The sequence below is a fragment of the Quercus lobata genome, chromosome 11 (assembly GCF_001633185.2).
Source record: "Quercus lobata isolate SW786 chromosome 11, ValleyOak3.0 Primary Assembly, whole genome shotgun sequence".
In the NCBI taxonomy this organism is placed as follows: Eukaryota; Viridiplantae; Streptophyta; class Magnoliopsida; order Fagales; family Fagaceae; genus Quercus; species Quercus lobata.
This window is the reverse complement of record NC_044914.1, coordinates 28,343,232-28,370,472: the sequence shown is the minus strand read 5'-3', so window position 1 is coordinate 28,370,472 and position 27,241 is coordinate 28,343,232. Positions and strand designations below refer to the sequence as shown.

The 27,241-nt window shown below is 38.6% G+C and overlaps 1 protein-coding gene and 1 pseudogene across 1 annotated transcript; one reads left to right on the top strand and one right to left on the bottom strand.

The window, feature by feature from the left end:
* The window catches only part of LOC115966665, a 34,306-nt pseudogene extending 8,420 nt beyond the window's left edge, over positions 1-25,886 (top strand).
* On the bottom strand, positions 10,965-17,228 carry LOC115969377 (pathogenesis-related protein 1-like). The gene is made up of 2 exons (XM_031089007.1): positions 16,786-17,228; positions 10,965-11,049 (listed from the first exon to the last, which is right to left on the bottom strand). Exons 1-2 carry the CDS (start codon positions 17,220-17,222, stop codon positions 10,965-10,967), a joined length of 522 nt encoding a protein of 173 aa, XP_030944867.1. The 5' UTR covers positions 17,223-17,228.
* Positions 25,887-27,241: the final 1,355 nt, after the last annotated feature.

The window sequence follows — 27,241 nt, the reverse complement described above, 5'->3', positions numbered from 1 at the left end:
GGTAGAAGAGCATCCGGCCGATTTGGGAGAGACTCTCAGTATTGAAAGAACATAAACTACGCCTCAATGCATCTAAATGTTCTTTTAAGGTTAGCTTAAGAAAATTCTTGGGGTACATGATTACTCACCACAGAATCGAAGTCAATCCAGAATAGATCAGGGCTATTAACAGTTTGCACCCTTTTCGGAATCCCAAGGAAGTGCCGAGGCTGCTGTGATCTGCGGATAAATGTAGTCCTTTCTTCTAGCTGCTTCACAAGTGGAAGGATTTTCAATAGATCGAGGAGTGTGTAACGACTTTTGAGGACCTCAAAGAGTACTTGTCCAAGCCATTAATACTTTCCCGACCTAATAAGGAGAAAATGTTGTATGCATACTTAGCAATCACCAAACATGTTGTTAGCTTCGTCCTAGTCAAGAACGAGGACGAAATTTAGAGGCCCTTCTACTATGTTAGCAAATCCCTACAGGAGGTTGAGATGCATGATCTACCCTTGAAAAGGCAGTGTTGGCCATTATGCATGCCACTAGGAAACTTCCTCATTACTTCCAAGCCCATATCGTTGTGGTGCTTACCCAGCTCCCTTTGCAAGCCCTACTAAGGAAATCTAATTACACTAGCAAGATTGCTAAGTGGGGAACCAAGTTGGGAGCCTATGATGTCAAGTACATGCCTCAGACCGCCATAAAAGGCAAGTTTTAGCAGACTTTGTAGTAGAGTTCCTCAAGGGTGTCCTTAAGAAGGAAAATGCAATTATGAGTGTATTAGTCTTGTCAACCACGGTTGCCCCCTCGTGGAAAGTTTATATGGATGGAGCCTTCAACCGAAAGAGGGTAGGAGTGGGGATTGTGTTAATCACCCCCGAGAAGCTGATAATGGAGAAATCATTACAACTAGGATTCTCAGCCACCAACAATGAAGCTGAGTACGAGACCTTGATAGCAGGGATAGCTATGGTCAAGTTGCTAGGAAGAGAAATGGTGGAGTTGTACTCGGATTCTAGGCTGATCGTGGGCCAAGTCAATGGTGACTTTTGAAGCTCAGGATGAAAGAATGCAGTGGTACCTTGCTAAAGTGCGAAACGCCCGAGCTTAGTTTAAGAGTTTTATTTTGAAGCAAATCCCGAGGGGGCAGAACTCTCATGCAGATTCTCTTGCAATGTTGGCCACTTCACTATAATCAAGTCTTCCTCGAGTTGTTGTCATTGAAGAGATTGACACCTCAAGTCTTACAGGGGCATCTTTGATAGGGGTGTGTAGCCTCCATGTGGGGTCGAGCTGGATGGACCCCATAGTAACCTTTTTGAAGCAGGAATAGTTGCCTAAAGACAAGTGCGAGGTAGAGAAGGTACGTAGAGTTGCCCCTCGCTATTGGCTGTCTAAGGAGTAGAAGTTGAACAAGTGCTTTTACCCAAGGCCATATTTGTTGTGCATACACCCAGAAGCCGTGAAGCCCTTATTAGAAGAGCTGCATGAGGGCATTTGAGGGAGTTATACTAAAGGAAGGTCTCTAGCATATAGGGCACTCACCTAGGGTTACTGGTGGCCTAACATGAGAAAAACCTCTTAGGACTATGTAAAAAAGTGTGACCAATGTCAAAGGTATGCCCCAAATATCTACTAGCCAGGGGGAATTATGAATCCTTTGTCTAGCCCCTAGCCATTTGCTCAGTGGGGCTTGGATATAGTGGGACCCTTTCCCTGAGCCATAGGAAACCGAAGATGGCTCCTCATCAGCCCAGACTACTTTACCAAGTAGGTGGAAGTCGAGCCCTTCTCCAACATTAGAGATGTGGATGCTAAGAGATTCATTTGGAGGAACATTGTCACCAGGTTTGGAGTTCCTCACACACTGATCTCAGATAACGATCTTCAATTTGACAGTAAAAGCCTTCTGGAGATATTACAGGGAGTTAGGGATCAAGAATGGGTATTCTACACTTGCTTATCCTTAAAGGAATGGGCAAGCTAAGGCCACCAATAATGTTATAGTGCCTGGGCCAAAGAAAAGGCTGGATGATGCAAAAGGAAAATGCGAGGCTGAGCTACCCCACATGTTATGGACCTATCGTACTACACCTCGAAGATCAACAAGGGAGACCCCTTTCTCAATAACCTATGGGTCAGAAGCAGTAATCCCCCTTGAATCTGGATTCCCAACTTTGAGAACGGACCAATTCAATGATGAAGAGAACCACCAGTTACTCCTAGATAGCTCGGATCTGGCTGAGGAAAGACGAGAGGTAGCAACGTAAAGATGGCTTATTACCAACAAAAACTTAAGCAACGGTATGATAAGGGAGTCAAATCCAAATCCTTGGTCCCAAGAGATCTGGTCTTGAGGAAAGTAGTGGGGACGGCCAAGAAACCTGCTTAGGGCAAGCTAGGCCTCAACTGGAAAGGGTCATATAGAATCACTTTCATTGCTGGTATTGGGGCCTACCACTTAGTAAATTTGGATAAAAATGTAATCCCTCATCCATGGAATGTAAACAATCTACGGCGTTATTATTATTAATAAATTTTGTTGCCATTCATATCTTGCTTGGTAATATCTTGTTATGGATGTGTTTGTAGAGACAATTGGTCTACAAAATTTTCTAAGTTAAACAGATTCTAGGCCATATCTGGCTCCTTAGGCCACAAGCCTATGGCAAATTAACATTACAAAATTTTTGAAAGTGTTAAACAAAACTTAGGTCTTGTTTGGCTTCTCGGGCTACAAGCCTAGGGTAAATTAATATTAGAAAATTTTTCTAAAGTGTTAAACGAAACCTAGGCCTTGTCTAGATCCTCAGGCCATAAGCCTAGAGTAATTTAACATTGCAAAATTTTTCTAAGTGTTAAACAAAACCTAGGCCTTATCCGGCTCCTCAAGCCACAAGCATAGGGTAAATTAACATTGCAAAATTTTTCTAAGTGTTAAACAGAACCTAGGTCTTGTCTGGCTCCTCAGGCTAAGCGCCTAAGGTAAATTAACACTGCAAAATTTTTCTAAGTGTTAAACAGAACCTAGGTCTTGTCTGGCTCCTCGGGCCACAAGCCTGGGATAAATTAACATTGCAAAAGTTTTCTAAGTGTTAAATAGAACCTAGGTCTTGTCTGGCTCCTCGGGCCATAAACCTAGGGTAAATTAACACTGCAAAAATATTCTAAGTGTTAAATAGAATTTAGGCCTTGTTTGGCTCCTCAGGTCACAAGCCTAGGGTAAATTAACATGGGCAATTTTGTTTAAAGGAATTGAGCAGTAAAGGTCAAAGGCATTTCTTCAGGTTTCTGAAATAATGCTAGGAAGTTTGTCTGAGTCTGAGTCCAATTTCAAGTAAGTACTAATTAATAATTTGTTTAAATTTCATAAGTTAGCCCACTACTTATGTTGTGATGAAGTTACAAGTTGCCATGGCATGATTATTATAAAGATAGAAAGGAAACTAGAGCAAAAGATGATAGGCACATAGTGAATGAAAAAAAATGTACAAGTATTAAAAAAAAAAATGAACAACAAACAACAAACAAATAAGAGTAACTTCAAACTTTCTTTCATTAAAGATATAAAGACTGTGGTATAAAAAACAAGAAGAAGGGGCACTATATGTACAATGGCCCACTACAGAATTGCCTAAGCATCTCTTAGATAAGGACTAAGCTAGGCTTTTGACTCCTTCTCCTTGGCTCCCTTCTTCTCCTGTTCTTTGTCCGTCTTCTTCCTCTTCAACAGTACCCCCTCGGCTATTTCCTCCTCAGCCTCCACATCCACCACAACGTCTAGAGGTGGAAGTTCTTTTGTTGTCTCTTTTCCCTTGGACGAGATAGGAGAGGGATCGGGGTCTTTCTGCTCTGAGGAAGTAGGGGGAGCAGGACTGGGGTCCGTTGGAGGCTAAAGGAGAGTGGGTGCTAAATGCAAGGTCGGGGGGTAGTACACCTTGTCGGGAGCACAAAGTTTTGACTCGTGTCAACCCCATGGCGTTCCGTGCCTAGCCCCAAAACTCAAGGCAAAAGGCACAAGCAACATCACAAAGTTGGGCAATAAGACTCTCAACTGCCTTAGTCATGCCCGCATCGTAAGCTGCTTGCTCGGCCTAAGCCTTTTCAGCCTCCTTGGCCTCCAGCTGCTTATTCAGTTGCTTAAGCTCCACCACTGTGAGAGATATCTTATTCTTGGCCTTCCTTTGGGCCTCTAAGGCAATAGATGCTTGCCTCTCGTAGCCCTTTAGGGCAGACTCAGCGTTCTGCTGAGCCTTCTCCACCTCAGATAGTTGCGCGAGGGTTTCCTTCAGCTTTTTCTCCACCTTAGCTCAAACTTTTTCTACAGCCTTCTAGCCTTTCTCAGCCTTCCTTGCCATGTCCAACGAATGGTCTACCCATTCTTCACCCATAAATGCAGTTTGGATGGCCTAGGAAAAAAAAAAAAAAACACAAAATAGTGTAAGTATCACATAATTCAGGATCAAACTAACTGTACAAATGGGTAGGTTTGATAGTGTACCTTGGTGAGATCCTGCTTCAGAGCCAAGAAGACCTTTCTTTTTCTAAAGGACCTCAGCTTTGCCATGTCCTCAAGCAGGCATAGGGCCTTCTCTAGGTATTCTACCACCAAGCCTGAGCTACCCTTTTTGGGGTCCCTCAAGTTGAAGTCATCAAGCATTGGATTACTGGAGCTCAAGGTAAAGATTGGCCATCAGATAGAGGCCTTCCTGGGTTGGTTTCCACCAACCTCCTTGAAGCTCCCTATGTGCTTGAGCTTCTTCTTCTATTGCCCCTTTCCTGTGCAAGCTTCTTTGGTTGGGGGTTCAACAATCTCCCCCTCCTCGACTCCCTTAGAGCCTTTGCCTCCTCGACCACGCTTTCTCTTTTTGTCTATGGCCTCGGCAGGGGATGTGTGCACTGCTACAGGAGTAGGGGGGTAAGGTGTTACTAGCACAGCCAAGGACATGCCCTCAACATGGGATGTTAGCAGGGCAAAAAGGTCTGGTGTCTTCTCTTCGAAACCCACTTCCACCGAGGAACGTGTTGTTGATGCAATAGGAGTGTCCTCGTAGTAAAAGACTTCGAAGTCTTTCTTTGTGACCTCCTGTGGATGGGTTCAGGGGTGGGCTCCCTTTCCTCACTGTCAGAAGGAATGGAGGACTCTTAGGAATAGAGAAGTATGACAGTTAAAGGGGTGGGCAACTAGGTGTCTTGAGTCCCTACTAGAGGAGGATCGGTTAGCAGAAACCCAGGGACTGCTACATCAATTAAAGCCAAGTGAGGGTCCCTGGCTTTAATAATGTTCTTGGGACTTTGGAAGCACTTGGTGGACGGTGTGTACCCAAGGATGACGTGAGCTGCCTTGAGCTGTCCGTCTTTGTGCAAAAATATCTCTAACCTAAGGATCCTATTCAAGTCTTTGAAGTTCACCAAGTGCTTAACGGGGGCAGTATGGTATTCGTCTACAAAAAGAAATAAGAAGAGTTGTTAGTGAAGTGAATAAACGAAGATCTATCATGTAAACAAAGGTAAGTAAAAATCCTAAGTATCACTCCGGTCCTCGGGAACCTTACTTGGTTCCCCTTCCTAGGTAGGGCAGTGTATTCCATCATGCCAACCTCCCGAGACAAGAAGAACATCTTCGTCCATGCCTTTGCTTGAGTCAGGCAAGCAGAAGATTAGTCTAACTACGAGGACCCTACACTTCATATAATATTTGGTTTTTTCCCCTTTCTGATAGTTGTACACCCAGTTTACATCATGCTAGGTAAGGTTAGTCCCCATTCTACGGTTTATAGCATCCACGCACCTGAGGATCCTAAAGATGTTAAGGGGAACATTAGGTCGAGGATAACCTATAGTTTATGAGGTAGTCATGAGTTACCCTTCCCATGGGAAGTTCCATCCCGCCTTCAATGAAGGTGATCATAGGAATGACCACAGACTCAGGAGGTCTATTCAAGACCAACCATTCACCCTCCTTACAGTGCCTGATTTCAACACTGTTGGGGATCCTATACTGAGCCCTAAAAGCTGCCCTAGCCTTAGTAGTGTCCACTGACCTAGAATATCTACCCATGGAGTTTTGTGGTTTGAAGTGTTAAGCTTATTGAAAAGAAGAAACAAAGGACATCAACACACCTATGAATGAATGTGAAAAGTGCACCTTAGGAGTTTTGTTCTTCAACTCAGATCACTAGAATGTTCAAAATGAGCCTCAGCCAACTCTAAGTTCTCCTTTTATAGGAGTGAAAAAGCGAGTGGCAAAATTCCTGCCCATCAACGAAGGGAAATAAGGACCATATGATCTTGCTCAAACCGTAGAATGTGGGTAGACAAGCAGCTGCCTGATGCCATAAATGTGAAATCGTGGATTCTGAAGTGCTAGAAGCGTGCAAAAGACAGATGAAAGGACATTGATACGTGGGAACGCATGTGGCACATGTGTATTTTACTTAAGAGACTAAAACTTCACTTTTGTCTCATAAACAAATAGTGAAAGTTTTAAGGGGCTATTATAGGTGCCCAATGACCGAGGATGAAGTTGAAGGATCGCAACATTAACCTGAGGACCGAGGATGAAGTTGAAGGGTTGCAACATTGACCTAAGGACCGAGGATGAAGTGGAAAGGTCACACCATAGACGTAGAAAGGCTACAAGCCACAGGCTCAAGGAACGAAGTCGTCCCAGGAAGAGGAGAAATGAATCATAGTACTCTGCGGTATTCTAAGTAGGAGCTGGGATCTGAAGAGAGTGGAAGTTAGTGGGCAATAGGGAATCTTCTGGCCTGATGTAGCCTGTTGCATCCGCATTAAATGGTAGACAACAATTTTATCAGCCGCATTGATGAGGAGGTGACCTAAACAGTGTAAGCCACAGCTAAGCAGACTCCTCCTATCATCTTCTTCAGATGTAAAATGTAACAAGTGTCAAAAAAGGAGGAAGGTTAGGTAGAAATGGATGGTGGAGATATGATGGAGTTAGAGGTATATAAGAAAAGGAGAGAGCATTGGGAAAAAGGGAGCTGGAGGAGAAAAGAAGGAAAGGAAAGAGAAGAAAGAACATTAAGAAAGGAGAGTAAACAGTATTTACCTTTTATACAGACATAGTCTCCTCGGGAGAACTTGTGGAGAGATGGATAGTCATTTGTTCCTCAATATAAACCTTATTTTTCCTAGTTGCTGTTCTTGGGCAAAGCCCTTTGTTGTTGTTCGTTCCCTTCTCTTACAAATTTTATTGATTTAGGACAGGGTTGAAAGGCACAACGCACTACTCTAAGTGGGCTTGGGCTACATATTTTTCTGGTCCTTACAATTATTATTATTATTATTTACCCCCTTGTTGTTTCGTCAAAAACAAATTTAAAGATGATAATAATGATAAGGAAAGCGTCTGCGCATTGGGCGTATTATGGTAGTGTCATAAAATTACAAAAGCTTTTTTTTTTTTTGGCTAGACCACAAAGTTAAAAAGTTATTGACAATCTTTAAATCTATTGCTACGTCTCACATTCAATTTTTTTTGTCCGCATTAAGGTCAGGTCAAGTCCAATGTTTTAAAAATTGAAATTTACACCCAGTGGCCATTATTTTCCATAACAACACCATAGCGAAAGAAGTGGGGAAGTTCTTGGAAAAATAACGTCTTTAAAGAAAGTCGGCGGAAACACATTTTTACTCCTGAACGAGGACTTTGAATGAATCACACGAATAGTAAGGCCTAGGTTATCTAGGGGCGCACCTTCAAGAAAAAAATTTTAGAGTAATCATTGTGAAATTTAAATTATAAAAAATTTAATAAAAACAGTACTTGAATATATGGATATCATTAAAAAAAAAAACACTAAAATGTGTGAAGTTTTATAATTTCCTTTTACTAACAAAGTTAAATGACTAAAAATATGTTGGTTTTAGACCTCTGTCAAATCAGTTATTAACTAGGTTTAAGGCCAAGTTATTAATTAGATTTATTATAAACAACCTTAGGTTAATGTAACAATCATCAATATCATGAACATAAAAAAATATAAAGGAACACAAAATATGATGACTTTGAAAAATTAGTGAAACAAACTAGTTCCACAATAAAAATCTAGAGAAACTTAACCTTATCAATCCCAAGATGAATAGATCCACTATCAAATAGAATTTTACAGATTAAATAACCTTATTTCTTCTTAAACTTAAATAAATTTACCAAATTCAACTCCGAAATCCACAAACTTCTTTGATATGGATGTGCTCCTAACATGAACCTCTAGTCCACAACTCGAATATCACACTTGAAGATTCAGATTTCTAGCAACTATGTTTTGTGGATGAGGCAACAACTACTACAACACCAAACTTTGAGTTTCTTCAAGGAATATCACCATTAGAAGGCATGCGAGAGTCTTGGGTACAGAAACCCTAAATACAAAATAGGAGGCCCTTCTCTCTCTATTAAATTTCACCCCTTAGAGTCTATTTTTATAGAGTGGCAAAAGTAGCACGAAATCCTTGCAGTTTGGATGATGGGCTGAGTTTTAAAATCTGCAATCCGATTCGATTTGCAATATTCGATCGATCGAATGAAGTGCTCCTATGAACACATTTATACAACCTAATACAATCAAATCCACACAATTTAGAGTATCACATACTTAAGGCTCCCCATATTAAATACTAAAAAAATACCATTCAATATACTAAATTTTAGCACACAAAGGAACTTCGGTTTAAATTATCAAGAAAAAGAAAAGAAAAAAGAGGTGAACTTGGGCCCAAATCCCTCATTCCAATTATATATATACACACACACATATATTCTTTTCTCTTTTTGGGGATTGATTTCCTAGTTAAGCTTGTCATTTTGAAATCTAGTCCATAGTACGTCTTCACCTAGATGCGACTTGCAAGTAGTGCATAATTGTTCTAGTAAAAGGAATATTTTCATTTTACTAAAAGTTGTAGTTGTCAATGGTTGGTTAAGTGATTCCTAAGGCCTCCTGATACCCATAAGATTCTAAATTCAAAACCTCTTAAACCATCTTTGAGCCACCATCAAGGGATTTATATTTGTAATAGTGTGTAGTCTATGGAACAGAGGGAATGAGGGCTACATACATACACCTAACGTAATAGTCAAGTACTTAAAGATATTTGGATATATATCATATTGTATCATATTGTTCCATTAAATGTCCTAAAAATGATATCATTTTTTAAATTTGAAAACATCAAAACTATATCCATTTGGGACACATAATGGCAAAACCTCTCATGAGAGTAGATGGAAGGACCACATTGAAAATGAACCGAAGTTGTAGGAATATATTGAATAAATTAAAAATTACATGATTAAATTGAATTTTTGGTAAAATTTGAGATTACAATCTATATAATTTCTATCAATATATATGTGGCATGCAATATATGCATAAGTTTTTCTTGTTTATTTTCCAAGATTTAACCCCATCTGGACAATATTTTCTGCCAAACGTTCCATGTTTGAGGAAAACCAAAAACAAATACAAAAGAAGTTAATGTGGACAACTAAGGAGAGAAGCATATTCGAAATATATCCCATTTATTTACTAAATCATGACTACCACATTCCTTATATATTCAAATTCAGCTAGATCGAACTAGATGAAGCTACATATTCATGATAGTCATGGGGTGTGGTAGAATGTGTTGAGAAATTTAGACCCCGGTTGATAGAATTAACAAGTTTTAAATCCAAGTTTTTAATTAGATTTATTATGAATAAAACTTGTTAAAACAAATAAACATCAATATCATGCAGCAGAAAAATAAATAAGACAAGATATGATGGCTCAGGAAAACCAATGAAACAAACTAGTTTCACAGTAAAAAAACCTAGGGGGAAACCTTCCCGAAAAATAATCGACTATAGTAAAGAGAAATTTCAGATCTAGTACAAAACCTTTGTCCCTAGACTCTACAATTCCTGTAGATGAACTCATAGCATAAACCTTCTACCGCTTCAGAACCTTTGAACTCTTCAATATATGAACGCCACCCTTTTGATGCACAGATCCCAGTACGTGACTAACTCCTTTACACGAATCCCAATACATGACTCACTCACCAACTTGAGGAAGAAGAATGTTGGCTGCAAAGTTCTTCACTTCATCAACAATGAAGATCAAGAAGCACTTGGTTACAAAACCCTAAGGCGCAAAAGACACAATAGCTTCTTTCAGAGAGAATAAGGCATCGGTCACCTTTTGCATATGTTCTCCTTGTATTCTATTATGTTACGACCTCTAAAATAAGCCTTATATAGGTCTAAGGTTGTGAGAAAAGAAACCCTACACAAATACAAAAGCTTGGGTAGAAAATCAGATTTGGAAATCTGAATTCCCATAACCTTGATAGATACCTTGATCGATCGAGAATCTGTCGAGCTTTATTCATTAGATCTCGATAGATAGCTATCCGTCGAGCTATCTGTCCGCAGCTGTCGAGCTATCTGTCCAGTTTTAATGAATAGCTTTTCTTCACTTGTTTCTTGGTCCAATCTTCATGGCTTTAATACTAGACTTGAAACATAGTTTCTTGAAGTATTAAACACATCCTAGATCTACCCAATTACAAGTAAAGTGCGTTTTGTCAAAGGATAAGCCAATTACATAAAATAGTGACATATGTTCCTAATAAGTGAATCACATATGTCCTAACAAAATGCAACTCAAGGAAAGAAAAAAAAAAAAAGCCTTCTCAATAAATCCAATTATTATTCGTAGTAATTCCCATCAGTATAACACCACAAATAAGCCTGCTACAACAAAAGTTTCATTGATCAAGCAGTAATAAGTTTGTCTCATTTTTATAATATCATAATGCATGACATGGTTTTTTAAAATAATTTAGCTATTCTTTAAACGCACCCAAGAGTCATTACCTAGTTCTCAACATGGGAAAAAATATAAATTTAACAAAAACAAAAAAAAAAAAAAAAAAAACAAAAAAAAAAAAAAAAAAAAATTACCCTAAACATTATAGATGCCTAGAGGTTCTTGAATAACTCTTAGATAGGGACGCTGATTGACATAGTTGCCTAGGGGGTCATAGTTGTTGAAATCAAGAATCCAAGCTCGAAGAAGGATCAACAATGGAGGAAAGAATGCAAAGACGTGAAGGAAAGCATGCAGAGATGTGAAGGAAAGCATGTAGAGAGAAAGTGAATCTTCTAGAGCTTCTGTGTGAATGATTTCGTGTATTAAAATAACTGACTCTATTCCTTTTATATAGCAGAAATAGAGGACCAAGTCAAGCTATACAATCAGCCAATACAAAATGACAAGTGGCCTAACTAACTAAGTATAAAACTACTAAACTAATATCTACAAGATATTCTATGTGACAAATATCTACAAGACTAGATATTTACAATATATTGAACAATGTCATGCTAGTCTAAACTATCTAGTTGTACGTTGTAGCATGGGCAGTAGACATTTTAATACTCCCCCTCAAGATGAACCGTATATATTCATCAAGTTCATCTTGGAAAGAAGATAAAAGAACTGCCTCTGTCCAAGAGCTTTAGTGAAGCAATCTGCTATCTGGTGCTTTGTTGGAATGTGGAAAGTCTTGATAACACTAGCTTGGATTTTCTCTCTAATGAAATGACAATCTACTTCCACATGCTTTGTTCTTTCATGATATACCGGATTGGCAGAAATGTACAGAGCAGCTTTGCTATCACAATACAGGTAAGCAGCTTGTGTATGATGCACCCCAAAGGTTTTGAACAAAGCAACTAACCATACAATTTCACTAGTTACTGTGGCCATAGCTCTGTACTCAGACTCGGCTGAGGATCTTGAGACAACTTCTTGTTTCTTGCATTTCCAGGAAATTAGAGAATCACTTAGAAAAACACAAAAACTTGAAACAGATCTTCTTGTATCAATGCAAGCTATCCAGTCAGCATCACAGTAAGCCTTCAGTTGTATACTTGAATCTGCAGAGAGAAACAAACCCTGCCCTAGTGTTTTCTTCAAGTATTTGATGATTATATATGCTGCTTGTAAATGAGGGACTTTTGGAGAGCTAAGAAATTGGCTTAATTTATGCACTGAATAGCATATATCAGGTCTGGTCAAAGTTAAGTAAAGAAGTTTTCCAATTAGTCTTCTATACTGTGACACATCTGAAACGGATTGACCAACAGAGTTGCTAAATTTTGCAGATGGCTCCATAGGTGTGCTTGCAAGTTTACTAGCCAACAAACCTGTATCAGCAAAAAGATCCAAGGTATATTTTCTCTAACATAAAAAGATACCTTTAGTAGTCCTAGCCACCTCAAGTCCAAGGGAATACTTCAATGTACCAAGATCCTTAAGCTTGAACTTACTATCCAAAAACTGTTTGAAAGAATTCACTGCATCCACATCATTGCTAGCAATCAAGATGTCATCAACATATACCAAAATGATAATGATAGAGCATCCCTAAACTTTAGTGAAGACTGAATAGTCAGATCGATTGTACAAACCCATGATCAACAATTGTGGTAGACAATTTAGCAAACCATTGTCTGCTAGCTTGTTTAAGTCCATACAATGACTTAAGCAATTTACAAACCTCCCCCTTGTTGCCAAAACCAGGTGGTGGATGCATGTAAACCTCCTCATGAAGATCACCATGGAGGAAAGCATTATTGACATCAAGCTATGTCAAATACGAACCAGAAATTGCAGCAAGAGCAAGTAAGGTCTTAACTGTGACAAACTTAACCACAGGAGAAAAGGTCTCAAAAAAATCAATACCCCTTAGCCACCAAACGAGCCTTATACCTCTCCATAGAACCATCAGCTTTCAACTTCACTTTGTAAACCCATTTACACCCAATGGGAACCTTACTAGGAGGAAAGGGACACATAACCCAAGTGTTGTTAGCCTAAGAGCATCAAACTCAGCTTGCATTGCCTCTTGCCATCTAGGATCTAAGATGGCTTCAGCATAAGAATCAGGCTCCTTAGAAATAGAAAGGGAAATGGCAAAAGCTCTATGATAGGTAGAAAGTTTATCATAAGTTAAAGTGGATGAAATGGGGTGGAGAATACCTGAATGAGCAGAAGCACTGGAATCAAGAGGTTGAGTAAGTGAAGCTGAAGCCAACACATGTGAAGAAGCTAGATTGCAATGATAATCAAGGAGATAAAAGGGTGCTTTGTGAGGTCTAGAAGACTTTCTTTGAGGCTGAGGTAAATGAGGATCGGAATGAGGTTGCTCTAAGGTAGAAGGAGGAGACACAAGATCTAGAAACTCATCAGGAGGGTTTGTAATGTTTGCGGTAAAAGAAAGAGTGAATTCTATAGAAACAGGAAGAGTGAAAGATTCTGCAGAAACAGTTGATGAACGAGATTCAGGTAGAACAAATTGGGATGGAAAGACTGAATCAGAGGGTGTTAAAGAAGGAGTGGGGTTGGATTTAGAAGTCCAATGTTTAAAAGGAAAATAGGACTCTTTGAAGACAACATCCCTGGAGACAAAACAAGTCCTAGAAGCCAAATCATAAAGCTTGTATCCTTTGGTACCAAAAGGATAACCAAGAAAAATACAAGCCTTGGCCCTAGGATCAAATTTAGACCTGTCTCTAGCCAAGGTAGAAGCATAACAAAGGCATCCAAAAGATTTAAGATGAATATATGAAGGAGGCTTACCTAGCAATATTTGAAATGGAGTGAGATCATGCAAAACAGGAATAGGAATTCTATTAATTAGGTAAGTTGAAGTGAGAACATAATCACCCCAACACTTCAAAGGAAGATTAGCTTGAAATCTCAAAGCTCTAGCAACAGCACACTGAGTTTTACTGTGGTGTTTCCACACAACTAAGCTGATGTATGATGCCTTTAGAAGCATAGAAAGAGTTTAAAGCAAACTTAGGTCCATTATCAGATCTAAGCATCTTAATAGGAACCTTAAATTGTGTAAAAATCATATTATAAAAGGTTTGAATTAAGCATGAAGTCTCAGACTTGTGTTTTATTAAGTAGACCCAAGTACACCTACTATGATCATCTACCAAAGTAAGGAAATACTTGGAGCCATTTAAAGAAGAAGTAGAATAGGGGCCCCAAATGTCAGCATGAATAGATCAAAACAAGAAGAAGAAGAAGAAGAAATAGATACAGGAAAAGGCAACATTTTTTCCTTGGCTAGAGGACAAACAGAATAGTCAAAAGTTTTATTGATATTGCAATTAATGACATCTAGTACAAGAGAATGTAACAAGACTAATCTCTATGGGGAAGGGTGACCTAACCTACAATGCCATAGGCTAGTGTTGTCAACATCAGATGTACAAGAATTGAAACAAAAGGAAGAAATTTTAGAAAGTTTAGCAAGTACAGTAGACACGGATTCAGGTAATGAAGCAGTAGACTGACTTCTTTGTAATGTGTAGAGCCCACCTTGCTTTTTACCCAACCCAATCATCTTCCAATGCTATAAGTCCTAAATAAGACAAAATTGTGAGAGGAAGATGCAACAACAAGAAGAGGATTGAGTCAGTTTACTAATGGAGATTAAATTGAAAGAGAATGTGGGAATGCAAAGAACATTTTCTAACAGCAAAGTGGGAGAAACTTGAATAGTTCCAATATGTGAAACCTTAGCCATGTCACCATTGGGCAATCTAACAGAGATGTGAACTATGGAGGTAATGGAAGTAAAGAATTGGATGGAATGAATCATGTGGTCTGTAGCACCACTATCTAAAATCCAGTCACTGGAACTAATGCGAGTTGTGACTGTACTGGAAGAAAAAACTGAATATTCTAAAAAAGGAGTTGACCAAATACCTGAAACCTTATGTCCCTGAAGAGCAAAGGAAGACTGAATAGGCTAAGTGATGATGTTGGCAACTTGGTGTGTGTCAGAACCTCCTCCTGGTGTTGCTTGTGTACCAAAGTGACTGTGAGAATTCAGCAAGCCAAGTAACTGTTGATACTCAGATCGGGTTAAGTTGACACTTTCATCAAGAGAAGCATCAGCTATTACAACATTATTAGCAAAGGAAGCTGCTTGGGGAGCCTTGTTTTTGAACTTGTAACCAGGGGGGTATCCATGAAGCTTGTAGCACTTGTCAACAACATGGCCTAAAACACCACAATGAGTGCATTGTGGTCTGCTAGACTTAGCTTTGTTGAATAACCTGCCAGAACCACTAGTCTTGACTACTAGAGCAGAAGACTCAATAGTATTCTTCTTGCCAACCTTTCTTTGTTTCTCATCTTGAATCAAGAGAGAAAATACCTTGCCCATGGGAGGAATGGGATCCATTAGTAGAATCTGCCCTCTAACTGTGGTATAAGTTTCATTAAGCCCCATCAAAAAGACATAACACAATCTTCAGCTTGATGACCACATGAGCAAGTCCTATAATTTGAAAGTTCTTGCCACAGTGACTTAAACTTGGTGTAATAGCTACTGATGCTCAAATCTTCTTCTGCTAAGGAGCAAATTTCTTGTCTTAACTCGAAGATGCGTGGTCCATTGCCTTGAGAGAATCTGTTTTGCAAGTCCAACCAAACTTCCCTAGCTATTTTGAAATAAACCACACTTGGTTGAAGATCCTTAGACACAGAATTGAATAGCCAGGCTAGAATAGTGCTATTGCAGTGTAAAGAGGATGAACCACAGATTGAGGCTTCAACAGAGAACCATCAATGAAACCTATTTTGGATTTGGCATCCAAAGCTATGAGAACAGCCCTACTCCAGGTGCTATAGTTCTCCTCAGTGAAATGTTGCACAACCAATGATACTCTAGGATTGTCACTGTTTGACAAGAAATGTGGGCTGGAAGAGTTCTCCCATGGCTGAATGGTTGGAACTGTGGCTATGGTTCTTGGAGTGCTATCACTCATTTCTTCAGATCAAAGATCAAGAATTGATGAACTACAAACAAGGCCAAGAACAAATACTCCACAACTAATTATGGTGAATTCTAAATCAGAATTCAACAAGAACAATAACGAAGGCCTCAAAAATCCCAGAATTCAATAAGAATAGTAACGAAAGATTCATGATTCTCAGAATGAGAATTGAACCAAGAATTGTATGTAAATCTTTGAAGAATTGAAGATTTAGACAATGAATTCAATCATAGAAACCCTAAGTCTCTATTATAAGAATCGAGAATTGAATTTTCAATGATCAAATCAAGATCCAAGTGAAATTCAATTATTGAAACCCTAATTTCTAATTTTAATTTGCTAAGAATTGTAAAGAAAATCAAAACATAGGGGAAAGAAAATTATGCGCAAATCAAGAGAAAATACAAAGAAATTTCTACTCAATCTGAAAAAATGCACAAAGAAGAGAAAGAATTGAACGAGGAATTGAACTAGCAAATACAGAGTGTACCAAGAATGAAGTCTCTGGTCTAGTTCGGCTCTGATACCATGTTGAAATCAAGAATCCAAACTCGAAGAAGGATCAACAATGGAGGAAAGCATGCAGAGACATGAAGGAAAGCATGCAGAGAGAAAGTGAATCTTCTAGAGCTTCTGTGTGAATGATTTCGTATATTAAAATAACTAACTCTATTCCTTTTATATAGCAGAAACAGAGGACCAAGTCAAGCTATACAATCAGCCAATACAAAATGACAAGTGGCCTAAGTAAGTAAGTATAAAACTATAAACTAATATCTACAAGATAATATCTACAAGATATTCTATGTGACAAATATCTACAAGACTAGATATTTACAATATATTCAACAATGCCATGCTAGTCTAAACTATCTAGTTGTATGTTGTAGCATGGGCAGTAGACATTTTAATAATAGTTGCAACTGATGATAGTGGCACCATTGTTGCATCGAACTTTGGCACACCCCAAATGCACTGAATTGCTCCAAACCACCTGTGTATAGTGGCGGCACTCACCGCCAACACATGAATTAGAGTTGTAGTCATACTTGGGCTTCTCTGCTATCCACATGTTCACAGCGGCTGTGCCCGAAAGGTCACGGCTACCACATGCTAGGTTCTCACCATAAGGACCTACTGAATGCACAAGTTTGCAGCCACCTTTAAGTTTCTCAACGTAGTTTCGGGCATAAGAAGCTACTGTTACATCCCATCTCATGGGTCCAACACCAACCTGTGCACGAGCTGCGTTGTGAGCATTGAGGTAGTCTTGTGGTGAGTTTTGGGCAAGGGAGACATGGACCGTGGCTAAGCCAATGACACAAACAATTGCTAGTGAAATCTTAAACATCATCATGTCTGGTTTCTTTTGATAATAAATAACATTTATGAGGGGCTGTATATAGTGATATAAAGGTACAAGATGATATAAAGCTAGTCTAATGGTTGATTGTTGAAGTGTGTTAATAAAATGGTAAACAGAAACACTCCCCTTATTTACAAATCTGATTGCCGCCACCATTGGATAACATTGTTTTATGATAATTCCATTGGATAGCTTTAAGATAAGATTAATTAGTATCAATTTGACTTTCTATTATTATTTTTATATCAACTTGGAATTTTTCCCCTCAAAAATAAAAAACTTGGAACTTGTCTTACAGAAATAAGGTACATACGACAAATTGCGTAAAGGATGCCACGACATTAGTTTTTTTTTTTTTTTTTTTTTTTTTATAATTTTTAACAGTTTAACAGTTGTTCACCTTGCATATTTCTAATTCCCTTAAAATTTGGGCAAATGGAGATGCATTCACGTGAGCAAAAATTGAAAACAACCAAAAAAAGACAATAATAACATGATTCAATTATTACATGCATAAAGTAAAGCTATCCAAATTTCTCTCTCAATAAAATGGACTATAATCTTAGGGAGTCAATATCATACCAAAGGTCGTTTCAATTTTATCAGAGAAATAAAATATTTCGATACTAGTCAATATTAGTATACCGTTTCAATATTATCACTATTTTTATAAATATATATGTATATATTTATTTATTTTCTACGTATAATATTTTATTTAAGCAAAATTTTCTTGGACTAAAGAAAAATCAACTAATTTATTTTTCTTTATTTATAAAAAAATGATAATAAATATTAAAAACAATTTAATGGCCTTATGTATACATTAGTAAAGAATGAATATATTAATGCTTTAAAATAACGAAAAACAAATAAATTCAGACTTATTCATTACAAATAACAATTTACAAAGTTGAAAACTTGGTACTAAAAAAAAAAAAAAAAAAAGTTGAAAACTTGAAATTAGCAATTTTGCGTAATTCTATAATTGTGACTGTGTGCTAGCTGATGCCGGCTATATTGTCTTTAAAAAAAATTATATAAAAAAAAAAATGTTTGACCTTATCTCTTTTCTCTGGTAAAAGAACCACAGCTGAACTGACTATGCAAAAGCTTCGGTAAAAGAACCACAACTCAAGGCCATTCTAGAAAAAATTCCAAGTACAAATTGAAGGTAGCGATGGACTCGATCCTCAACTGCATTTTTAGGGAGATGAGCTTTTTTTCAACCTGTCGAAAAGTGAGCAAAGCAAAAAAAAAAAAAAAAATACAAGATTTATTTAATTTTTTTCGCCATTATTCTCAAACTAAAGCAAAGAACAAAAAAGAGTAGAAAAGGAAAGTGACGGATAGCAACGAAGAAGAAGAAGAAGAAGTGTAGACCTGGTGAATTCTTTTTTTTTTTTTTTTTTTTTTTTTTGCTTTAAATCTTATACCGGTCCGAAACCAATATATCGGCCGAAATCCACCAAAACAGTCAAAACAACCCGGTACAGTCTGGTATCTAGAACGGTACAGATCAAGTCTGTTTCTGTACCAATCCAAGCACCGACATGAAAAATTCCAGCAATACCGGACAGTAGGTACGGAACGGAATTGTCTACCTTGCTACAATCACATGCCTAACTACCACAAATATAATTGATGGACTCTCAAAAAAACACTCACAGCCTTCACAATATAGATGCATATGCAACCTTTCATGAATATACATTAACTCGGATCACAATATACACAAAACAAACTCTCATTTTAATTCATACTCGACCCCACATGTTGAACATGTGTGTAGGTTAAAATCAGGCTAAATTATGAGTTCCAGTTAGCTCAACTAGTAAAATTTCTAATGGTTGAGAAAAAGATCTGAGGTTCAATCCCTGCCTACACCAAAAATCAATTGATGTCTTAGTCTAATAATAAAGAGCATTATTATAAGCGGATGTCATAAGTTGAAACTCTCTTAAAAAATCAAGTTGAACTAAATCCAAATACAACTGTGCATTGGTTCTCTTCTTGTCGATCTTAATTGCTCAGAATTCTTCGATTCCTCTTTTGAACATGAATAATCTGAATTAGGTTTCTTCGCTAATATCTTGCTTATTAGCTTATTAACCCTTTATTACTAGATAGTTTGCACACACAAAATTGTGAATACCCATAGAATATTACAAGTCATCATTATTTTTAAAACCCATTATTGTAAACAAGTTGATACACTCAAATATATAACTTACTTCACTATCAAAATTATTATCGAGATTCCCAAATAACAAAATACTGTATTAAAGCCAATTATAGGATCCAAAATCCAAAATTCATTATATAAGATCCAAAACCCATAAACAAAGAGCTAATTACCTTCTACGGTTCAGCAATCGCCGGCACCTTCTATGGAGAAGAATAAAGATGAGCCAAAGACAAAATTGGTGATGGGCCTGAGTTTAGGTGCATGCATTTTAATTATTGGTTTGGTGTTGGTTTGCTTTGTGTATAGGAAAAAGTGTCATGAAGGGAAAGGAGAAAAAGAAGAGGAGCTTCGCTTCAGTCTTTCGATGGATGATGAATTCGAACGAGGTATTGGACCAAAGAAGTTTTCTTACAATGAATTAGTTTCTGCAACGAGCAACTTTGCAGAGGAAAATAAGCTTGGACAACAAGGGTTTGGTGGGGTTTATAAAGGATATTTAAGGGTCATAAATTCCTATGTTGCTATTAAGAGAGTTTCAAGGGGATCTGCCCAAGGGATAAAGGAGTATATATCTGAGGTGAGGATTATTGGTCGACTCAGGCATAGAAATTTGGTGCAATTAATTGGTTGGTGCCACGAGAAATATGATCTTCTAATTTATGAGTTCATGTCAAATGGCAGCTTAGATTTACATTTTTCAACGGCAAGAGTTTGTTAACATGGGTGATGAGATACAATATTGCTTGAGGCCTAGCATCAGCACTGCAATACTTGCATGAAGAATGGGAACAATGTATTACACAGGGACATAAAGTCAAGCAATGTCATGTTGGATTCAAATTTCAATGCAAAGCTTGGAGATTTTGGCCTAGCTAGACTTGTGGACCACGAAAAAGGATCGCAAACCACAACTTTGGCAGGGACCATGGGCTATATGGCCCCTGAATATGTTATCTTAGTTAGGGCTAGCAAAGAATTAGATATATATAGTTTTGGGGTTGTGGCTTTGGAGATAGCTTGTGGAAGAAAGCCCATTAATCCCAATGCAAAAGAAGATGAAAAAATTATGTCAGAGTAGGTTTGGGAGCTTTATGGAACAGGAAATCTTCTTAAGGCTACTGACCCTAGATTGTGTGGAAATTTTGATGAGTAGCAAATGGAACGATTGTGTGCACTCATTCGGATTCCATTGCTGGGCCTTCAATAAGGAAAGCCATTCATGTGCTCGATTTTGAAACTGCATTGCCATTCCTGAGCCAAAAATGCCTGTACCAACCTATCTTCCCCTGCAATTCGTGCATCTACATCTTCAACAACTTCATTAGATAATCACCATGCTCAGTCATCAAGCCATAGTAGCTACACTGATTCTTCACAATTTAGCACATATTCTACAACTTCTACATTCACTTCACTTTTATACTCGCAATTTGTTCATACTATGTAGTTTATCAAGGAAACATTGCCTAAGTGTGTACCATAAAGAATGTAATTATGTTGCAGAGTCTTATAAATTATAGTTGGATTACAAAAAAAAATTGAATAATAAATTAAAAAATGACATGGCAATGGGACATCCAAAGATAACATTGAGGAAAATTCTCTTACTAATAAAATAGAGAGATTACAAGAATGATAAAATGATGAAATTTTGGAATGATCACACCATAATAATGGTGGTGGACATTCAAAAAATTTATTCTTGCTAACAAATGTTGTTTATAAGCCTTTCTAGAATGGAAAAAATTTGTAGGACTCTTCGAATAAAACAAAGAATTGTACTAATGTTTATTCTAGTTTCTAAAACTTCAAGTGGTAAGTTCGAGCATGTCAACATCTTCAGTTATTGCTATTCTTGTTGAGAAGCTCTCAACTACTTTCATGCTGGGGGGCTAGATTCCACTTTGTTTTGGCATCATTAGTTACTTAGAAATAGGGGTGTGCAAAAAAACCGAGAATCCAAAAAAAGGGGCCAAAACTAGCTGAACCGTTGCCAAAATTTAAGTTCGGTTTCGGTACGGTTCGATTTTTGTCTTCATTTTATAAAAACTGAAAATCTTGATTTCGGTTTCAGTGTCCCACACAAATATACTAACCTAATCGAAACCGAACCAAAATATATTAAATATTAATTTGTACAAATATATCAAGAAAGTTCCCGGTATCTTAGTGGCAAGGACATGCATATTCTCACCAATAAACCCAAGTTTGACCCATACTAAAAGCCTTTTTTGTTTCTTTCTCTCCTTATTACCAAAACTACATCTTTTGGGTTTGTTTTATAACCCTACTAACCCTATTTTTCAGCATTTCTCTCTCACTTCAGCAACAGTCGTTCTCCCCTTTCCCTATCTAGTCGTTCTCTTTCTCCCAATCTCTATCTTTCTATCATGCCTTCGTTTCTCTCTCTCTCTCTCTCCATCACGCTGTCGTTTCCCTTTCTCTCTCTCTCTCTCTCTATCACACTGTTTCAGTACACTTCTTCACCGTTCTCTTATTTATTTATTTATTTTTTTTGTGTTTGCTACTTTGCTCGGTGCTTGGTGTTTGGGTGGTGAGAAAACGTGGGAAAGCAAAGGCAAATATATATATATATATATATATATATATTCTTATTTTGGTATGTTCTCTGATTATATACATGATTTTGAGTTTTTTTTTTTTTTTTTTTTGGTGCTTGGTCTTTGGGGTGCTGAGAAAATGTGGGAAAGTAAAGGCATGTAGGCTTTTTTTTTTCTTTGATCTATTTGGTTTTTGTGAGGGTTATTTTTCGGACAGTGTCTAGGCCCAAGTTGAAGCAAGAACCCTCAGCCTTTTAGTTGTTTTAAAGGGACTAGTCTTGGTTCACTGCAGCTAAATGGGTTGTTTACAAACCAAGTGGTGCACAGAGCAAGAATTGTACAATACGTACATAGTAGCAAGCAAGAATATATATGTATTGAAAAGCAAAAAATAGTAAAGGAACAATGTAATAAAAAGAGATACAAAATAATTGTTAAGGATCCTTAAAACACTGTGAAATATTTCATTACTTTTCTTAGTTGTAAATTACAATGTACTCACTAAGACGTGTCATAATGTCCAAATAAGCTCAAAAATTACAGACTTAAATGGCTATCTAAGCCTCTAAAACTTGCAAAGTTTGAATCCCTTAAATCCGAGTATGTTCTATAGTGGCAGTTTTGGGATACCAGACGATATTTCTCTTTCTTTTACTACTTTCTCTAAGTTTTTGACAGAGTTTTCTCAATGATTCTGTTATGATTCACTATTACTGAATGCCCATTCAATGTTGGCTGCTTCCCCCTTTTATAGTGTCATTCTAGGGTTCTGGGTTACCACTAATTCCCCTCCTTTTCTCCCCTAGGTACTGGAGCCCATATTCTACCAGCCACTCTGATGACTGGTCATTTCCTTGTTTCTCATAGTTTTCTTCTTTTGGTGTTGTTTCCATGAAAGCCTTTTGCTGACTTTCCATTCTAGGGTGTCCTTAGAGAGCAAACATCCAATCTCTCTTCCTTCAAGGCTTCTAAACCTTACCTTTTCAAACTCAGCTTTCGGCTGTCCTTCTTTTTGTCATTTTTCCCAAGTGAGCCGAATCCATTCCTGCTAGGTTAAAGGTTTTTCCAGCTACTTCCCTTTATGGTTCTTCTCTCTGGGTTCCCCGAGGTACCAACCCCTTATTCATGAATTGTTACTCTCTAAGCCTTCTAGTTCCTTTCTACATCACTAGGTGATTGAGAAAGACGTATCTGTTCTTCGTTCCTTGTGTTTCTTGGTGCTCTTTTTGAGCTGTCTCAATCTCATCCTACCTATGTTGTACATCCCGAGGATCCCGAACCCCTGGCAGCCTTTAGGGATCTTGGCCCAGTTCTTCCCACTGGACTCCCTTTGATTTTCTGATCTTGACAGGCTGGGCTTTTTCCTTTCTTCCCTTCATTTCATAGGCTCTAAGGCCTATCCTTTCGTGGGTTCTGGGCTTTAAATCCTTTTTTAATGGACTTGGGCTTACCATCCTTTTCTCTTGTGGTGAGCTCAACCCTTTTATATGAGGTTCACCCACTGTGCTATTTTGGGCCTTGATGTTATAACTTTTTAGACCACAACATTTAGCCCCCTGAGCTCGTGGGTTGCCTGCAGCCTACACGTGAGTAAATTAGAGCTTTAATTTCTGTAGGACTTCCTTCTTCACTATTTTAATTAACATTAGGGTTTCCCTTCTCCTTCCTTCAGGATCCTGACTTTCCGCTACTTTTGGGTATTCTGGTCTTCTTTGCATGTTGCACTTCCTTCTTTTGTAACTCCCTCCCTTTGCACAGGATATGGCAATTGAATTTTAGAGTGAAAACTTCCTCCACCCACTTTTCACGTTCCCCGTAACTTCCATTAATTACTACCAATAACTCTCTTCTTTAAAATCAAATTTTTTGGCAACTTATGCTCCTTTCCATACATCGTCTTCTCCAACTACTCTTTGTGCCATTATTGTAGTCACTTCATATTTTATTTTCACTTCCTAGAGTCTTTCATTCCCAAGCTTATCTTCTTCCTTCTAGTTAGTCTGTTTCTCTGTTTTCCTTTTCTGTGTTCTTCATTCCCTTGACTTCCCTATTTCCTAGTACATTTGTTGTTCTATGGCTTCCTCTTCCTTATGAAAAAGGAGGGAGCGTACTCCCAATCCCTCTAAAGGCAAGAGTTCTTTTGGTTCTGTGCAGGGCAAGTCACAAGGGGTCACGGAGTGCCCAGCTTTCCCTTTACAGGACCCCTGGTACACCCCTAGCCTGTTCTTTCCTTTAGTGTCTCACAGTGAGGCCTCTCCATCCCCTCATGCCTGGGTATTCTCCAGTCAGGCGGGTTTTGCCAGTTCTGCCCAAGTCCCAAATCCAAGAAAGATTTTAGATCTCCAGATTAGGTTGGGATCTCGAGAGGCGGTTCCTATTTTCTTCGACTTCATTCCTAGGAAGATCACCGGTTGGCCCATTTGGGTGGATAGGGAACTTTCTGATGGGAAATTTGTTGGTTCTCTAAAAGCAGTGGTGATTTCCAGGAACTTTAAAAGTTTCAAAGATGCCAAGGGCCTCAAACACTTGGTACGTCGTTGTTGCCCTTCTCTTCATACCTTCTTCTTTTCTGTTGGAGAGATTACAATCACCTTGGAGGATGTGGTCAATAACTTCCTCCTCTCGTTGTTTGGAGATGAGAATCCTTTTGATATCAGTATTACTAATGAGGATCTTGAAGTGGAAGACAAATTATTCAGTCATTTTGGCTGACATATTGTTTCTCCTGTTGGGAAACTTGCTAGAATGGGCAAATGGGTTATGAATCTTTCGAGAGAAAAGGACAAGGCAGTCAGGTGAGTTGGGTTCCTGGCACTCTAGCTTAGTAATTTTATGTTCAGTAACTTCCCCGGGTATGGGGTTAAGTTTGTTTTCTTCCCATTGGCAATTAAATTGGCCCGAGGTGCTCAGTATCCCCTAGCCCCCATGTTCTTGGGCCATGTTTATTCTCAATTGGATCTATTACATAGAGATGAAGTTAAAAGCGATTCTTGTTATGCTATTACCTCGTCCCTCCACTGTGCCATTCTCTAGGTATTTATGTGGGACCGCTCTTTTGTTAGTTTAGCAAAATGTAGAAATTTGAAATTTGTAAAAGATAAATTCCAGGGATCTCCTGATGTAATCAAGGGTCTGTGTGGTAGTTCTACTGACAGCCACCCTATCATTTTTCATTGGGCTAGTTTGAAAGGTGGTAATCTTAATTTGGTTGAGTTATTTAATCAGGTAGGGCACTTAAGTTGGCGTTCTCCTCAGGAGTTCAGCCCTGGGTTCGCCTGTGAGTCTATATTAGCTTCTTTTCTCAATTCTCCAAGGAATACCTTTGATTTATGCCATGGTGATAAAGGCAGTTTGGCCTACTTGGCTTGTGTTAGTCTCTCATGGCTTCTAGTGCCCTCCTCAAGTGGCCCCAAGTATACCTATTACTCAGCACACCGGGTACTCCAACAGTTTGGTTTTGATCAAGACATCCCACTAGTGTTTAAAGATATAGTACCTTCTCTCCCTTCTCTGGACCCATTCCTGAGGCTTTAGGACTTCTCTTATTGGTCTTGGAGGAGTTCTCAATTTGTTGTGCCCAACTTCCAAAAGGGAGTCTTTGCTTCCAATGGTTTTACTGGCTATTGGAGAAGAGTTCAGAAATCATTCTCTGATTATGTTGGTCCTACCAAGATTGGGAGAGTTCCCAATCCTAATATTCTCTCTGCTTCTACCTCCAACAAGCGCCTATCCCTCCCTACTGCTGACATTGTATCTGCTACCATAAGTAGCAAAATAGGATTTATGGAGTGGCATGCTTCTAAGGGTGGTTGGGTGTGTTACGCGCAAGATTTTCCAAAGACTTGGTTAGGGTGTGACCTTATTGTTGTTACTTCTTCTAGTGTACCAATTAAAGAAGGGCAATAGAGGAAATTGGTGCTGCCACTCCCATAGACAAAAGTAAAAAAAAGGAAGATTAAGCAGGAAAAGGTTAAAACAGCTGAGCTTGAAGAGAGTGCTATGGATACTAAAGTTGGCCCTGAGACTAGGAAGAGGAAGACTGCAAGATCTCAGAAGCAGTTGGTAATGTCTAAGGAACCTGAGAGAGTGAGCTCCCCTACAGTTGGAAAGGAAGTTGGGCATCCCTTAATTCCAAGGACTCGAGTGAAGACTAAGATAAAGTCTTCTCTCTCTCAGGTTCTTGAGAGTTCCTCAGCCTAGGGTTTTTTGGGGTCCTTTGATTTTGTACTCCAGTCTCCCTTAGGACCCTCTAGGCATACCTGTAGTAGACAAAAGATCATTGGAGACTTTGTAGTGAAAGAGAGAGAGAGAGAAGGGCAAGGCCTCTTTCCTTCTTCTCTTTTATTTTTGCAGTAGCTTATTATTGTTGTTACAATGTCTTTCCCTTTCTCTTTTAACTGATGAATGATTATTTTTTCCTTGCAGTCCAAACGAAAGTCAGACCTTAAGAAAGGCAGGAGTCAGTCGTCTAGTGATGATGTGGTATGACCCTCTTCTATTCTTGCCTTTTTCTGTTTGCTTCCAACCTCTCCTGGTGTTGTGTACTTATGCATTTTATGATGTTTTGTCACTTATTTTTCTTTTCCTTTTGTAGGTGGAGGTACCTCCTCCCACGACTGGTGGGACTTTGGTGGAAGAAGTGATTGCAACTCCTTCTACTGTTTCCCTAGTCGTGAAGGAAGAGCCCCCTAATGGTTGTGTGATTGAGGAGGTTAGGCAGCTAATGTAGGATGTCCAACCCATTCTGCCTTCTGTTCCCCTGGCTACTCAGGACCCTGAAGCTTCCCAACCTCCTATTTCCCAAGATCCCTAGCCCATGCAGACTTTCAATCCTACCAAAACTGTGTCACTTGAACCTGTGACTGAACCTGTGTTAAGTAAAGAACCCTTAGGGGCGCATCTCCATCCATACAAGCAGGTGAACCTCATTCACCCCTTATAAATATGCTTAACCTCATCTCTCTTTTATTTATTTTTTTCTTTCTGAGAGTTCCCATTTTCTCTTCCCCTTTTAGGTCAAATTAGTGTTCAATCCTACCCCTAAGGTTGTCTCTTCCTTGAAATCAAAGGGTTCTGAAGGTGTGTGTTGTTCACCTTTATTGTGCTTCCTCTCCTTCCCTTTTTTTTTTCTCATGCTTCTCCCTTGCCTTTTCCTTCTATGGCAAAGCCCTTAGTATCCTTACCTTCCTTAAGCCATTTTGCCAAGGTTTCCTCACCCTTTCTTCAATGTGTTGTATGTTCTTTCATAGAGTCCTCTAGGA